General features: G+C 36.5%; 1 protein-coding gene across 1 annotated transcript in view; it reads left to right on the plus strand.

The window, feature by feature from the left end:
• Potea (POTE ankyrin domain family member A) overlaps nt 1–16,849 on the plus strand; it is a 77,556-nt gene that overhangs the window by 43,188 nt on the left and 17,519 nt on the right. Inside the window, exons 24-34 of the mRNA XM_050146738.1 lie at nt 531–624; nt 2,386–2,453; nt 3,634–3,724; nt 4,892–4,920; nt 5,004–5,085; nt 7,748–7,815; nt 8,527–8,593; nt 9,122–9,192; nt 10,494–10,615; nt 13,408–13,441; nt 15,528–15,591. Coding sequence (XP_050002695.1) covers nt 531–624; nt 2,386–2,453; nt 3,634–3,724; nt 4,892–4,920; nt 5,004–5,085; nt 7,748–7,815; nt 8,527–8,593; nt 9,122–9,192; nt 10,494–10,615; nt 13,408–13,441; nt 15,528–15,591 — 790 coding nt within the window. The remainder of the gene's footprint in view (nt 1–530; nt 625–2,385; nt 2,454–3,633; nt 3,725–4,891; nt 4,921–5,003; nt 5,086–7,747; nt 7,816–8,526; nt 8,594–9,121; nt 9,193–10,493; nt 10,616–13,407; nt 13,442–15,527; nt 15,592–16,849) is intronic.

The following is a 16,849-nucleotide window of genomic DNA, read 5'->3' on the forward strand; positions in this document are numbered from 1 at the left end:
TCAGACCTTTTCTTATAAAAGTTTTAGCTAGTATCTTTTGAATTTTAATTCTATAACAATGATCAAGGCAATCCAAAGAGCACATAGTAGAAAGGTTTTTTTTTCTTATGCATTTCTTGCTTTGAGACAGAAAGCGTTTCCGTCCATTCAGATTATCTTAGTGTCTCATCATGTAATAGCAAGAGGAGAATAAGATTTTCTTTCATACACATTTTCAAAATTCTGGTGGTTTGTGATTATTGCAAATACTAGTGCGGCATTCTGAAGTTGACTTTATTGTTCAAGGATGTACGGTGTAGACTCTTCTATAATGTCTCCTCTGAACTTCTATGGTCAGTTATCAAGTGAAAGAAAATATAGATGGATGTGTTTAGAGAGCATATAAATATTTATTTTCAATTTTTTTTGGTTTTCTGTACATGCTATATATATATATATATATATATGATTTTGAGAAAGGAAATGTTGTTGTTTTCTTGGAGCGTGCTTAGGAACTCTGAGTAGCTCCTTACCCATGCTCATTTTTCCAGCCCATCTTTGAGCGATTTCAACCCAAGTGGAGTGCTCGAGTGTCTGTGGGTCCTGAAGAAAGCAGAGGAAACACTGGAGCCACTGGAGAGAAAGGTAAAGACCCCATTAACAGAAGGTCATTGCAGGGAGTGCCCTGAGATAAAACAGGAAGTTGGAAACAGTCTCTTTACTGAAGAAAGTTGCCCAAGAAATACTTAAGAATCAGAAAGTTCTAGTGACTGCAGTGTGTATGTGTCTTCGAGCTCCTGAAAGAAGTTACACCCAGATGTCAGTGGGGAAGCTGTTGTAGGCTAAAGAGCATCAGGTTTTTATTTAAAAGGAGAATTTTAGGAAACAGAGGAGTGTTTAAGAAGATTGAACAAAGATAAAATGGGTGAAGTTACAAAAGATAAATACAGGGAAATCATGCCAGTGATTTTAGTGGAGATTCTGGAAATAAATCCTTCACAAAACGAAGGGTGATCGTGCTATACGTGTAGGGAGAATATAAGATAGAAGCACCGAAATGTCTCAGAGATAAACAGCAGAGCCAGCAGCTGCTTTGTTTCCTTCAATGTGGGTAGAGGAGAGAAATGCAAAGTCTTAAAGAGGTGACTTTTCTGTACAGTAAATGGTGACAGACGGCTGTAGTCAAGCTGTACATGTACTCAAGTTATTGTCAAAGACAATGACTTCTTCAATTCAACACTTTTTTGCTTGTCTTGCTCGTCTCTTGCTCCTGCCTTCCACATCAGCACACATGTTCACACTGCCCTCACTCTTCAGGAATCACATCAGGAAGGACCTATATACGACCATCACTGAACATTTGCTTGTGTCCAACACATTCCAAGGCATGAACCAGTAAGAATTTAGTGAATGATTATTGAACAAAGTAAAAACAACACTACTTACACAAAAGATGTCCTAAACAGGTGCTGGAGAGATGGCTCAGTGATAATCAGCACTGGAGCCTCCGATAAGGTACCCAGACTCAATTACCTGTACCCACTAGAGGCTCACTCTTTCAGGGGATTTGATACCTGATTCTGGGCTCCATAGCGACCAGCCATGTACACGATGACAGTTATACATGCAGACAAAATATCCATACATATAAAGTAATCATCATCATCATCATCATCATCATCATCATCATAGGTAAGAAAGTAGTCTAAACATCATCACTTTTAGGCAAGAGGCAAAAAGTTAGATATCTAAAGATATACTTATCAGTTCAAATGGGAAGGAGGCATCTAAAAAAGAATGAAACTCTAAGGTAGTTCAGAGAAAAACACACATTAACCTGGAGAGTGAGAGCCCAGGAAGATTTCCTGTCCTTTGCTGAGTTTTATGAGAAGAAAAAGGTGTGTCAAAGTAGTAGAGACATACATTTGCAATATAAGTAAGACAGTGTTTGCATAATGAGGTATAAGAAATTGCAAATAAGGAAGCAGAGTTTTGACATATTTCTCTCCCTAGGTAGAAATAGTGTGCAATGTATGAGGTAGAAATAGTATGCAATGTATGATTTATATGATTGCACATAATTATCAATTCTGCTTCTATGTGTGTGTTCATTTCTGTTTACTGGGAATATTTGTGTGCATATTTGACATACTGCATAACTGTAACCTGGTGCCTCCTACCGTCTCTCTACTCATATATCAAATTCTTGATAGTTGTAGGTATTCCCTTAAGCAAGTAAATAAATATCCAGCTGAACAGTGAATTTAATTGAAATGTTTAATTGCTAAATTAAAGCACATTTTTTTTTGCTCAGTGTTAAAGGTTTTTAAATGACTAGTTATATAGATCATTTTTTCTAACTGTTCACATTGTTAATTTTAACTCTTTGTATGAATTTGTTAGCAGAATCTCCTAAACTAGTTGCATCAGAAGAACAAACAGGATGCCATGACAGTGAGAAGAAGCCACAGTTGGTATGTGAATATAAAAATTTCTTTTATATTGTTTTCTTTGATAAAAAAGTGACAACAATCCAGATCCAGTTATATTGTAGACATATGTAAAAAAATCACTAAATGGTAATTTAATATGTAATTTAGCATCTTGAAAGCTATTTCCCAGTAAGCCATCTTTAACCATCAGCAGTGACTAAGCTCATATGAAAGTTTGGTTGCTATGATTTTGATACATTTCCATTTATCGAGTAGAGGAGATTAGGACATTGTGTTATATAATTCAAGCGCAAAAAAAAAATAGGTGTAGAATTCTGTGATTGCTTCACATAAAAATCAGAAATGATGTCATCATATCACATTTGCTGAGACTTCTCTTTAGCCTGGGGATGAGAGTGAGATTTGAAATCTAAATTCAGTGAAGGTCATTTGCATGTGCATCTTTTGTGTATCCAAGTATTTGAAAGTGCGTTCTGGGGATTTGAACTCTGCTCCTCATGCTTGCATGGTATGTAATTTTGCTCACTTAGACATCTTTGTTTCATTCCACATTTCTTCTTTCAACACAAAAAATGTTTCTGTACTTAGAATTCTAAATATGTAATTCTGGCTTATAACAATTGGAGTACAAGAATGTATTGAAATACATATTTTTGAAAATGCTCAGAGTTTTTTGAGGACAGTAGATAAGAATCATAAAATTAATTTGTTATGCAAGTATGCATAATGATTCTGTTCTGTTTATAAACATGTTGCCTCGTGTCTTCAGTGCTCATTTAAAACATGATAGCTTTTTTTACTTATTCTTTGTGGATTTCATAAATATATACAGTGTATTTTGATCGCCCTGCATCTCCCTTTGGCTCCTCTGTATCATGTAACTCTCTCAACTTCCTGTGCTATTGTGGATGCGGCTGTCATTCGGTAAAGCTGTGAGTTCAATTATTGCTGCCCACATACACATGGGTATGGGATCATTTGACAGTCATGGGGTATTTTTGTAGTCAGAAATACGATGAAGGTAAGATTGATTTGGAGAGCATATATGAGGATTTCCTTTGAATTTTGGTTATCTTTCAATATTTTTTTATCTTTCAATATTTTAAAAGTGTTATTGCTTTTGAAAGAGTAAATGATGTTTTTGGGGGGAGTTGGAAATAACTAGGAAAAATTTAATTCACAATGATGCTAATTTCAACAGCATATCCTAGAGCAATTTCAGCCAAAGCGGAGTGTTCGGGTATGTGTGGAGACAAAAGAAGGGGAGAACACAGAAGCCACGGAAACGACGTGTAAGAGCTGTATTTCTAAAATTCTCCTCACTGCTAGCAACTGTCTGTGGAATGTGTGCATAATGCCTTGTTTACATTGAGAGAATCGCTGAGAGAACCTCAGTATTATTTCAAATATCGAGGTTTTTAAGCGAGGGCTATTTAGGAGAAAAGAGTGAGACTATGGAGAAACAACGCAAGGAGATTGAGGTCGGAGTACACAGTGGAGCGTACGGAAACAAGGTGCCAAGGGAAGGAAAGACTGTCTATAACGGAGGCAGGAAGGGAGAATGAAAATTAGTAGGATTGCATCAAGTCTGAAAGCAAAGCAAAAACACCCCAGGACTCCTTGTCCTCCTCAATGTGACCATGAAAATGGGACTCCTTTAACCCAGGGCTGTGGCCGGGAAGATACCAGCTTCAGTCATTGTCAGGATTGTTAGATTCTCAGTAAAGATGCTAGATAATTTACATTATGTGGAGCCCATGCAATTATGGAAAAATTAGCTACACATGATAAATTTATTTATATTTTCTAGTAAATGTTATCCTGATTTCAAATGTAGAAATTCAATAACTTCAAAATGATTTTGAAAAACTGGCTTATATTTTATTGGGACAATTGTGCATTAGAGGCAAAAACATAGGCTTTATGTTATAGCTTAGTTTATAGACCTTCTACAACATGTTTACTAAAAGTTTTCTATAAATTGAAGGAGATAAATGCGTTGATAATATTTCCCAAATACATGCAAAAATGGAACATTTTATGCTTTAGTGTTCTACACGTAAACATCCAAGGTGATTACTTTGAACAAATTTTTTGAAGACCAATAATTTATCCATTCTATTGAACATTTATGACTGATTTTGCTTCCTAAATTACAATAACGTGGAAAAACCATAAATTCCTTAGTATTATGGCCAGTTTCCTTCCAATTAATTTTGAACACCACATTGGTATCTGTCTTTTCTTCTTAGTAACATTCATTTTTTCCCTCTGGTTTCAATTCTGTTTCTGTCCACATCAGACAGAATAAGCAATGGGGAAGCAAACTGAATCCCACTCTTAAGGGAAGTAGTCCCAGTGATAACTCTACCAATGATTTTCTCCTTTAATTTAGCATGAAATTCTAATTGACTTTGTCATGTCAATATATAGCTAGTTACATGTCTATCACTTTTCAGGCTCTTCTGATGAATATACTGAATTGAAGGTAATAATATTTCCATTTTATTGTGTGTAGTTAGCTCCCCAATATAAGACATGCACAAACATTATTAAATATCTCCCTTCCAGTCCGTACAGGCTACCACTGAAAAGCAGGGTTCTGTACCAACTGAAGATCCAACAATGGCGCAGGAAATATCATCAATGGCAGGTAAATTTAGAAATAAGAATTTCTCACATGTGTTTTATGGGCATTTGACATTATCAGTCTCTGAATCCAAATTTCTTAGCTCTTCAAATCTGATGAAAGCATTTTATGTAAATAATTCAAATATTTTGACCTTCATTGTTCCATCGCAAGCTGCTTGTGAGTATAAGACAGAATTTCTATAATCGTCAGCTGTAACACAAGTGTTTCAACTTTTATGCACTAATATATCCACAGTCCTATATTGGAAACATAGTATTTCTTAGGTTTTAGTGGAATTTAACTTTTTTATTAAAATTTTTTATTTTACATACCAACCACAGTTTCCCATCCTTCCTCTCCCCCCATTCCCTCCTCCCACTTCCTTTCTAGCCCCCCATCCACTCCTCAGAAAAGGTAAGGCCTTCCCATGGGAGTCAGCAAAGCATGGTGTATCAAGTTGATGCAGGGGGAGGAGCTTGGTATTGTCTCAACTTGATATGCCATGCTTTGTTGACTCCTAGGGAAGTTTAACTTTTAAAATCCACTTTTTAAAACAATTAGTTACATGTGTTTACAGTCATTTACTTGGTAGACTGGGGCAAAGATTTCTCATGCATAGGAATTTTGAGCGATCCCGAATTACACACAAAGAAGCCATGTTTTAAAAAGACCGGTGTGCTTTTTAATTCAGGCTGGAAACACTGTGTGCTGGGCAAACTTTGTGTAATTTCTATACTACAAACTTCAGTTACTGCCAGTAGCAAATCTAAACTTAGATATTCATGCAGTGTATTTATTGTTTCTCCTTTTCCATGCTTGTCTGCTTTTCTTCTGATTTCCTGGTGATTAGAGTTCTCTACTCACCTGCTTGTTTATTTACCTGTTTCTCCCAGTGCCGCCTTCCACGTCCTTCTTAGTCTCTGACAGTGAACAAAACTCTGTTCCATGATAAAATTGTTTTGGTGAGCCTGTTATATGTAATATGCAGACACCTCTGAGAAATCTTCCAAGTATTTTACCCACATATGTGCACATACAGAAGAAAACATCAAAGTATACGCAATCAACGTCACTGTCCATGCAGTTTTTTCATATCTCATATGATAATGCTAATACCAGCATCTAGGGAGGACAATTTATATTTCCACTCTTTCAGTGAAATGTTTTCTGGACTAATCTTTAGTAATTTTGTACTCGGGGAGACTATGGAAACATACTCCATTCAGGACTGCTTTCCTTTTAGATAGTACTTTTTTTCATCGAACCGCTCCTCACCAATTTTCACCATGCCTCCTATTAATTTTTCTTTCACATTTATAGTAACCCATCTCAATTGAAAAATGAATGGTAACAACCCTAATTTCTTTCTAATCATTTTAAGGTTCTACACACAATTTGCATATCTGACTCCTCCTCAGTCTTCTATTTTTTTATTATTATTATTTTATTATTGTTATTTTCATTTTTTTATTAAGAAAAGGAAAAAAAAAGTTTCCGCCTCCTCCCAGCCTCCCATTTCCCTCCTCCTCCTCCCCCCCCTCTCCTCCTCCCCCCCCCCCTCTCCCTCTCCCCCCACTCCTCTCCCCCCAATCAGTCTTCCATTTTAAGTCATTCAACTTTACTAATTAATTATCATACAAATTAGTGACTATCATTTCAGTAGTTTAACATATGTATGTTTTATTTTCATCCCCCACCATCCTCTCTTTTTCCTTTCTTTTTTTCCTCTTTCCTTCTCTCTCTCTCTCTCTCTCTCTCTCTCTCTCTCTCTCTCTCTCTCCCTCTCCCTCTGTTGTTTGCCTGTCTCCTTCTTAACCACATACAGTAAACCCCTCTAAGTTTTTGTCATACGCATCTCATTATCTCTCTTCTTCTATACTAATAATCCACTTATACAGAGTTTAAAAACAGACAAAGCAAATATAGTTACCTAGGAATTCATGGCTTCATGGATTCAGAGCCATGCAGAAATTCAAACAAATAATAGTCAGAAATGTTAGAATTATGGTTACAGGAGAAGCATAGGAAGAAATCAGTGACGAGACTCATACAGACGAAGTTTACTGAATGGGAGTGTCCTGTTTCATAAGCTAGACAGTAGGTCAATTAGTGCTTATTGTATTGTAGTTTAAATTATACTTGCATATAGTTTAGGGAATGTCTCAATAAAATGAAAATCAGAAAAGACAGACACAAAGTCCCAACTATGAGATGATATCAAAAGTACTTAACAACAAAGAAAAACCTAAATTTAAATATCAAGATAGCAATTTGTATTGAGCATCTTGATAACTATGTGTATTTTATAAGTCATAGAATGTCAAATTGAAAATTAAGTTTAATTGGAGGTTTTAATTGAGAAAGTAAAATTTTGATTCTTAGTATAATTATTTTTAGTATATTTATTGACATATTAAATTGAATTAAAATACAGCTATATTACTTCATCCTGTTCCTTTCCTCCCTCTCACTCATCCAGCCTCTTCTATTCTTTTGCAAATGGATGCTTTCTTTTTTGCTATTACTTTTACACATGTCTATGCCTAAATATAGAGCATATAAATGAAACCTACTGAGTCTGTTTTTGTTTTATACCTCACTAAATATTTCACCATTTAGTATAAGGACTCATACTATATAAACAATTTTTATTCTTTAAGTACATATATTTATGTTTTGTCAGAAACAGACTCAACAGTGAAATCAAAGGAGATGCAAAGAAGTCCTGGCTATGACAACAGTCAGTCAACTGTATGTTCATATTCTATTTTACTTTTTATATTAATATTTTAGTAAATAACCCATCATAGGCTAAATGGATTAATATTTTAGAGCTTAAAGATTTTCTATATAATTAGTAGTTTGTAACAGAAATTTAATTTTAAAAATATTTAACAAGAAAAAATTTGACAAGTTGTAAAAATTGAACTTTGAATCTCCAGTATCTTGTGGGTAGTTAAGCATTATTCTGGGATGTGTTCAATAGGTTTTGGTATTATTTTTTAGTTTTCTGTGCTATATTATGTAATTCTTTATGATTGTGCCTCTTTGTTAAAACAACTGAGTCATTGGGATTTCTCTAGATACTTAATGCTATAGACAAGCAAGTGAAATTAATATATTCAAGTACATGTTTTTGGTGCCCTCAAATTATGGGATATAAATAATAGTTATGCATTCTAAAGTTACCAACTACTGTTGTTACTAATTTCTATTCCTTCATTCCAGTCCGTTTATGTAGTCATCCAGTGAAATTAAAAATAAACTGGATCCAGAGAGCACACGTGATTTTCTCTCTTCAGTTTGATTTTAAGTGTGCAATACATACATCTCTTCTTTTCCAGAATGCATGCTCATAAAGTAGAAAATTTGGACTTTTAGCTACAAAGTAATTAGGAAACACTCATGCAAATCTCTGCTGTCATTCATCTTCAGGATTTAGCTAAACATCTTCAACTAAAGGACATTGACCATATATCCATGACTGTGGGTCAAAGAAGCAAGGATCTTGTAAGTGAAGAAGAGGAAGGTAAGAAGTGTCTTCCATGTACCAGTCATTCAGCAGAGTGCTTACCACAGACAAGAGGAGTGATGCTCTCGCATGTTTATAGAGGAGCGTGCTGGAGCATGTGGTCAATGTTCTCCTCATGAAGTTTCAGTGACATTTTCAGTTCAGAGTGACATGACAGGAAGTCAAGTATGACTACATTTTAAGTATGTTCAAAGAAGAAGCATGGAAAGCAAGAGAGGTATAGTATAGTGTGTCAACAGGAGGAAACTTGACGGATGTCCAGCTCTGTCCCACCCCCAACTCTTCCAACCAGATTCCTCATGTTCTGTGAAACAATTTTTTTGATACAGAACTGCCGAATATTGGATAAATGTGAAGTTATAGGAAGAGGGTGTCACAGGTTGAATTAAATTGTATTGCAGAGCTGAATTTTTGTTTATTATAGATGGCAATAAATTTGTGTTCAGCCATACATATTAAATAGATGACTCTATATATATGTATATATATATATATTTTTTAACTATGATTTTTTTTTGTCAACAGAACCAGGTTTAGAAGCGGCATCAGGGGATGAACAAAACAAATGTTATAGCAGTGAGAGCAATCAATCATTGGTATGTAGATTTTCAAATCTGAACAACTCCTTCAATACTCTTGTCTCTTTCTTTTAAATATTATATCATAAAACAAGTGGACTTATTTTGCAAGCTTAAGAAATAGTAATTATTATTAACATTTTATCCACTCTTTAGAAGACAGCAGAATGAATATATTACAGTTGGACCTAATGCAAATTATTGGTATAGATGTGTTATACCATGGCCAAATATACTGTCTCTGTTAGGGTTTCTATTGCTTTAAAGAGACACCATGACCATGAAAACTCTTAAAAAGTAAAAAAAAAATTAATTGGGGTTGCTTACATTTTCAGAGGTGAAGTCCATTGTCATCATAGTGCAGCATGGTGACATGCAGGCACACACGGTGCTGGAGAAGGAGCTGAGAGTCCTCATTTTGACCCTCAGCCATCAGAAAGTGGTCAGAGATACTGAGAGCAACTTGAACATAGCAAAATTAGAGCCCACACCCACAGTGACTTCTTCCAATAAGGCCACACCTCCTAATGATGTCACTCCCTATGAGCCCATGGGAGCCAATTACTTTTGAGCAGCCACATTTAGTGAGAATTAACATGTAATTATTTTCCTTTTGTACTGTTGTTCATAGACTTCTGTTGTTGTTTTGAGACAGGGTTTCCCTGTGTAGCCTTGGGTGTTCTGGAACTTGCGCTAAGCTGGTCTTGAACTCAGAGATCTGCCTGCCTCTGCCTCCTGAATGCATGGATTAAAGGCATTGACAGCCCTGCAGAGCAGTGGTAACTACAGCATTTGCCAACACTAGTTATTGTACTTTTTATATGCCAAGTTCTGGTAAACTTGCTCTTTCTTTCTTTCTTTCTTTCTTTCTTTCTTTCTTTCTTTCTTTCTCTCTTTCTCTCTTTCTTTCTTTCTTTCCTCCTCCTCCTTCTCCTTCTTCTTTTTTTTTTTTTTGCCAAGTTTAACCTAAAAGATTGAGTCTTAAGTCTACAAGTTTTGGAAAACCAACTCCTATAATTTTGTGAGCATCTTTATTGCATTTCTTGACGTTTTACTTTCGAAATGAAAAAATGATCAAAAATAAAATGGGGGGATGATATCTTAGAACGGGAAAATTCATTTGTTACTGATGCTCCAAACTGTGATGTTTCTAAATATGGGTTTTAACAAAAATTCTAATAAGTAAGGAAGTAAAATTCACTTGTGTCTTTTTGTTGCAGGTTGAAAAAACAAAGATGTGTGCAAGCAATGGAATAGACATAGCAAAATACCCCTGTGAAGCTGCTGTTTTTACCTCTCCTGCTGCTGCTGGTGCTGCTGGTGCTGGTGCTGCTGCTGGTGCTGCTGCTGCTGCTGATGGTGGTATTGCTGATTCTACTATGGAATCTGGAGAAATCAATGACCAGAGATTTCTTATTAAGGAGAATGCAAAACATGATGGGTAAGAGCATAATATTTAATAATTAATTAATAATTGCTACTGTCCTATAAAATTCTATTTAGGATAATTTTCATGTGATAAATTTTATGCTTTTTCTAGAGCATAAAATTTTATTGTTAAAGATTTTATTCAAAAGGTAATAATCAGTGTTGTTGTGATAGCTGGTTTTGTGTGCCAACTTGATACAAGCCAGAATCATCAGTTGAGGAAATTCCTCCTCGAGATCCAGCTGTGAGTCATTTTCTCAGTTAGTGATCAATGTGGGAGGGTCCAGTCCATGGTGGGTGGTGCCATCGCTGGGCTGCTGGTCCTGTGTGCTATGAGAGGTGGGCTGAGCAAGCCATGGGGAGCAAACCAGTAAGCAGCTTCCCCTCCATGGCCTCTGTATCAGTTGCTACCTCCTGGATTCTGCCCTGTTTAGGAACCTGTCCTGTCTTCACTTGATGATGAACAGCAATGTGGAAGTGTAAGCTTAATAACTCTTTCCTCTCTGTTTTGCTTTTTGGTCATAGTTTATTTTATCCCAGCAACAGAAACTCTAAATAAGACAGTTGTCAAATTAGAAGAAAAAGACAAATCTCACAGATTTTACAATTTTTTCGTAAATAAAATCGGTAAAGAAGTCTTGAGTAATTTCATAGTATGTATAAAAACTTGTTGACTGTATGGTGCAGGTGATATGTGAATGAGTGTGCTTCATTCAGTAAAACTTTATTTTATACATCTTAAACCAGAACTCAGTGGTACCATGATTGAAGCTTGTCTTATTTAGATTCTATGGCTATGATGAAACACCATGACCAAAAGCAACTTTAGGAGGAAAGTTTTTTTTTTTTTCATATAGTTCCATGTAACAGTTCATCATCGAAAACAGTGAGGACAGGAACTCAAGCAGGGCAGGCACCTGGAGGCAGGGGCTGCTGCAGAAGCCACGGAGGGGAGCTACTTCGTGTTTTGCTCCTCCTGGCTTGCTCGGTCTGCTTTCTTACAAAACCCAGGACCACCAGCCTAGGGCTGATACCATCCACAGTGAACTGGGCCCTCCCACAAGAACCATTAATCTAGAAAATGCCCCAAAGTTGCCTAAAGGTACCCCAGTAAAGGCATTTTTTAAATTGAGGTTCTTTCCAGATAACTGTAGGTTTGTGTCAACTTGATGAAAATCAACTAGCACATACTACTTTTTTCAGTACATAAGTAACACACATAAAAACTGGACAGCAAAAATGGAAGTGGAAGACTATATGTAGCTTACAGAGTTGGGCATTAAATTGCTACACTGTAGTAAATGCAAAATGGTGGTACTGAAATAAAGTGTATTTTTAATGATCTCTTAACCCATATATAAGATATTTTCTATATATTGCACTGAATTTTCCGTAGTAGTTCCATGTACATTTTATATAAACACTAACTTTGAATCACTTTATTTCCAGGACTTTTCATTTTCACTACTGTTACACAATTGGATATTTTTAAATGTAATTTTAGAGAATTTATACATGAGTATAGCATCACCACTACTCTCAACCCTACCTTTATCTCCTCTCATGTCCCCTCCACAGTCCTAATTTGTGACATCTTATTGTTAATTATCATTGATATGTACATATATACACACACATACTATACATGTATTGATACATAGGTATATAGTCTTTTGAATCTGTTCAAAAGTTCAGCAGTACTGATATGTATAAGTGTCTGCTGCCATATGTATATGGACAAGATACCACATGGATGAAACTGATTCTTTTCTCATTAGCCATTGATCATCTGTGGTTCTTGATCTAAGGGTGAGAACTTGTGGATTCCCTTAGTTCATGGTAGCATGGGGAGGCTTGGTTATTAACAGTCATCTTTCTTGATAACAGAACAGTGCAGTCTTAGCAAAGGATGAGTACTTGCTAGCATATTCGCGTTGAGAAGTTAAGATGTGGACATGAGGTGCTAACAAGGAAGAGTTTGAGAATGTGGTCATGATGGAAGCCTAATTGTAGTAGATAAGTGCAGTCGATTCCAGAGGAAAAAAGTATCACAAAAGGCAGCAGAGAACACGTAAAAATCAGAGAAGAATATGGGTGTTAGATGGGATTTTTTTCACTGGTAGCTTTTAGATTGTGTTTGTGTGATGTTGGAAAGGAAGCATTAGAGAGAAATACAGTTATTCAGCTCCATTTGTTTGTCCAAGCACAAGAAATCTAGATACATTCTCCTTAAGGATTTCTGATGAGCTAACTGATTCAATTCGTATCTTTACATAGTAAGAGGATATTTTTAATTCTAAATTCACGAGGAATGTCATAAAGCTTTTAGAGTATTGTGCAGCAATACTCTGAGATATGAATTCTCATCTTAATTGAACAGACGTTTGTATTTGGGCAAATTACTTGTTGTTGTCTGTTTAGATTGTTGCTTTATAAAATACCTAACCTGTCCTCTATCTAACAAAATTGAAATTAGTTCAATACATTTACAGTAATAAGAATAATTAGAATAGTGCACTATAATTGCTTAGTTGATCCTGAAAATCTACTTCTAAACATTGTTGTTGAATTGCTTCCTTCAATTCAAGGAATCAAGCAGTATTTTCAAATAGATTTTAGTATTTATAAAAGTTTAATTTAAAAAAGAATTAATATTGTTTATTGCTATCTATCAAGATGCAGATAACATTATGTTCTTCCTATGTAGACTTAATAAATAGAATAGATCAAACTGATAAGATATAAATAATAGTTTTATATTTTATATGCTTATCATTTTCTTAAAAGTTATTTGTGTTTTTTTAGGCCCCGAAATAAAACATCTAAGGGAAAACACAAGGTACTGTGAAAAGAATCTAAAGTACTTCTTTATTCACTGTGTTACATAAAAGGTAGTGAAATCTTATGAAACTCTGAGTTAAAATACATCATCAAACATAAAGTGAAAAAGTAAAAAAAGCCCCAGACCTGTACACATCAGTAATCTAAACACTTAAAATCAAGGTAGGGGGGAATTCATGAGTGTGGGTCCAGGTGAATATATTATGAGTTTCAGGCCTGCGTGGGAAACAGATGAAGGAAGACCCTGTCTCAAAATATAAAGAAAATAAAAGATAAAGCGTTGCATGAATCTAATTGTTCTTAATAACAAAAACCCGGAGCTAGTTGTTAGGGCGTGAAAGCTGAGAGGTCAGAGAAAGCGAGCAATCAGCCACTAGAAAGTTCTTTTCACTTCCACCAAATCCTCAGACCAAAGGGGTGATTCTATCTCTAGGAGTCCTCAGACTGAATGCTGTCTCTGTGAAACCTCAGACTGCAGGCTCAGACAGAATCCTCAGACTGCATCCGATCTCCTGTCTACTCCCACTTTATATACCTTTCTCCTTCCAGCCATATCACTCCTGACTCCACCTCCCTCATGCTGGGATTAAAGGTGTGTGGCTACCAAAAACTGGGAGTAAACTTTCAAGTACTGAGAAACCACCTGGCTCTGTTCCTCTTTGAAACTGGATCTATCTAGTGTAACCCAGGGTGATCTTGAACTCACAGTGAGCCACCTGCCTAGGATTAAAGGTGTCTATCACCACTGCCTGGCCTCTATGGCTAACTTGTGGCTTGGCTCTGCACTCTGATCTTCAGGCAAGCTTTATTTGTTAGATTACATACAAAATATCACTACAGTAAAGAGAATATGGAATATTTTTGTCTAAAACCACCGGTTTTGAAAGAAATTATATTTACGAAAAAGTAGCTATTGAGAAAAGTATCCATTTTATTTTTAAATCCTAGAGGGTAACCAAGAGCTATGACAATAGGCTGTGATATTTGGGGTTCTATGGGGCCTCATGGGCCAACAATTCCAAAAGAAGAAACCCATTCTTGGCACTGGGCTTTGAAGTTGCTAGTTTCTGGTGTCTAGAAGGTGTTGTTTCCATGTGATCGGGTAGCTCCATTTAAACTCTCTCTATGAACAGAAATGTCTACAGTAGGAGGTTTCCATATACCTTTTTTGAAAGGTCTTTAGTATTATTTATCCCTACCCAAGTTCCCTCCTTTACGCTACCCTTTGCTCCCCAACCCCACTTTAACCCTTCCTGTTTAATTATCCCCTGTAAACACTTTTCACCTGTGCCTTCCAGCTCTTCTCTTTTAAAAGCACCTGGCTAAGGCCCTTCAGAATTTCTCTGAGTTCTTTGGGTATTATGAATTAAACACACATACTTGAAATTCAAAGCTAAGACCCACAGATAAACGGGAAAATCTGGCATCTCTCTTTTTGGGTCTTGGTTACTTCACTCAGAATGATTACCTCCTATTGTGATTAAAGCAGCAATGAACAGAAATGAGCAAGTATCTTTAGGGTAGGATGTGGAGCCTTTGTGTATATTGTAGAGAGTTATATAGTTGGATCTTATGGTAGATCTATTTTTAGCTCCTCGAGAAGCTTCCACACTGATACACGTAGTGGTAGCAGCTTGTATAAGACCTGTGTAAGTCCGAGCCAGACCAAATCCCAACATGGAGAGGGGAGTTCACTACACAGTCCCACTGTTAGCTGTGAACTGCTGGCAAGTGTTAGTTGCTGGGAGAGATGGTTTCCTTTAAGAGGATAGCCCCTGGTTGAGGAAGCAGCACATATAAGACTATTTGGGCAGTATAAATTGATCTTGAAGGGTTAAAAAACAAGGACTCAAAGTTGGGTGGGTAGGGGAGGAGATTGGGTCTGAGAAGGATTGGGGGAGGGGGTAAATATGATCAAAACACATTATATGAAACCCTTATGGAACTAATAAAATGTATTGATTTAAAAAATTTCTCTTCAGGGGATTCTTTGGCTTTATTTATATAAAATTAGTAGTCACTGCCTTTATACATTATGTCATATGAATATCAAAGACATTTTTATAATAGTATTTATCATTTAGGTAACAAAAGAAGTAAGAGCTATGGTCGATGTAACTCAGGCATCTGAAACAGTCTTAGAAGATGGTGAGTTGTTTAAACACAAAAATACTTGGGAGTTAATTTTATTAGAATATGTATGTAAATCAGCAGTCTGGTCCCACTTACTTTTCAGGGTTTTCAGTATTCTAGGGACTCTACATTCCTTGGTAATCATCTCCTCCTCCTCCTCCTCCTCCTCCTCCTCCTCCTCCTCCTCCTCCTCTTTTTCTTCTCCTTCTCCTCCTCCTCCTCCTCCTCCCTCTCCCCGCTCCCTCCCTGCCTCCCCCCTATATCCAGGTCCTGTGCATAGTAGGCAAGTCATCTATCATGGAGCTACTTCTCTAACTTCCATGTAAACTTTATAATCAGCTTGCCAATTAATTCTGCTGTGAACTTGGAGATTTCAAATATTAATAATGGATCTTGGGAATCTTCAACAAAGTTTGCCTCTTCATTTACAAAATTGGATTTTATTTTGTTAGAAATATTTTGTAGGTTTTTTATATATAAATTTGCCATATTTGTCAGATTTATCTGCATTTCAGGTATTTTAATAAAATTATACAGTTTCCCTTCCTTCTCATACAAGGTATATTAAGAGATTATCATGGAGTGCTTTAGGGAGCTAGTGGGACTCTGAGTTAATGTGTATTGTTTCACATGGGCAATGTTAAAGACCCAGTGACTCTGCCCCCTGGGAGTTGCCTAGTCTTCCTTGGGTGAGGCTCAAAGGGACAGCAAAGTCTCCCTCTGGTGTGAATGTGGAGAGTGTGTGCAGGAAATGTCCACCATTGCCTTCTCTCGACTAGTGTTTACTCTCTGAGGGCCACTCCCCTACAGAGACTGCACCTACCAAGATTAGCCAAACCCACCTAATTTAGCTGCACACACTAACCCCCTCTCCCTGTTTAACTGTCTGCAATAAACACACTGAGCTACCCAAGTGCTGAGGCTTCTCCATTAGAAATCCCAGCTCACTCAGTCCCAGCTTTTCTCTGTATATGTATCTGTTATTTTTTTGTTTTCACACCATCTATAGTCAGGGGTCAAGGACATAAGCTGAGGAAGAAATCCACAGAGTAGTAGTTAGAGAATACTGTAAATTCCTCTTATGTTTCTGTAGTCTTGGGAGACTCCAAGCTGCTTGATATCAGTTGATTGCTAGCTTACAACAGCACAGATCTCCAAGTTTTCCAACTTTTCACGTTATAGAAGTTAAGATAAGAAAACGGGGGACTTGATTGGGGGAGGGGGAGGGAAATGGGAGGCGGTGGCGGGGAAGAGACAGAAATCTTTAATAAAT

The sequence above is a fragment of the Alexandromys fortis genome, unplaced genomic scaffold (genome assembly GCF_014885135.2).
Source record: "Alexandromys fortis isolate MF-2015 unplaced genomic scaffold, M_Fortis_MF-2015_v1.1 scaffold_55, whole genome shotgun sequence".
NCBI classification, from domain to species: domain Eukaryota; kingdom Metazoa; phylum Chordata; class Mammalia; order Rodentia; family Cricetidae; genus Alexandromys; species Alexandromys fortis.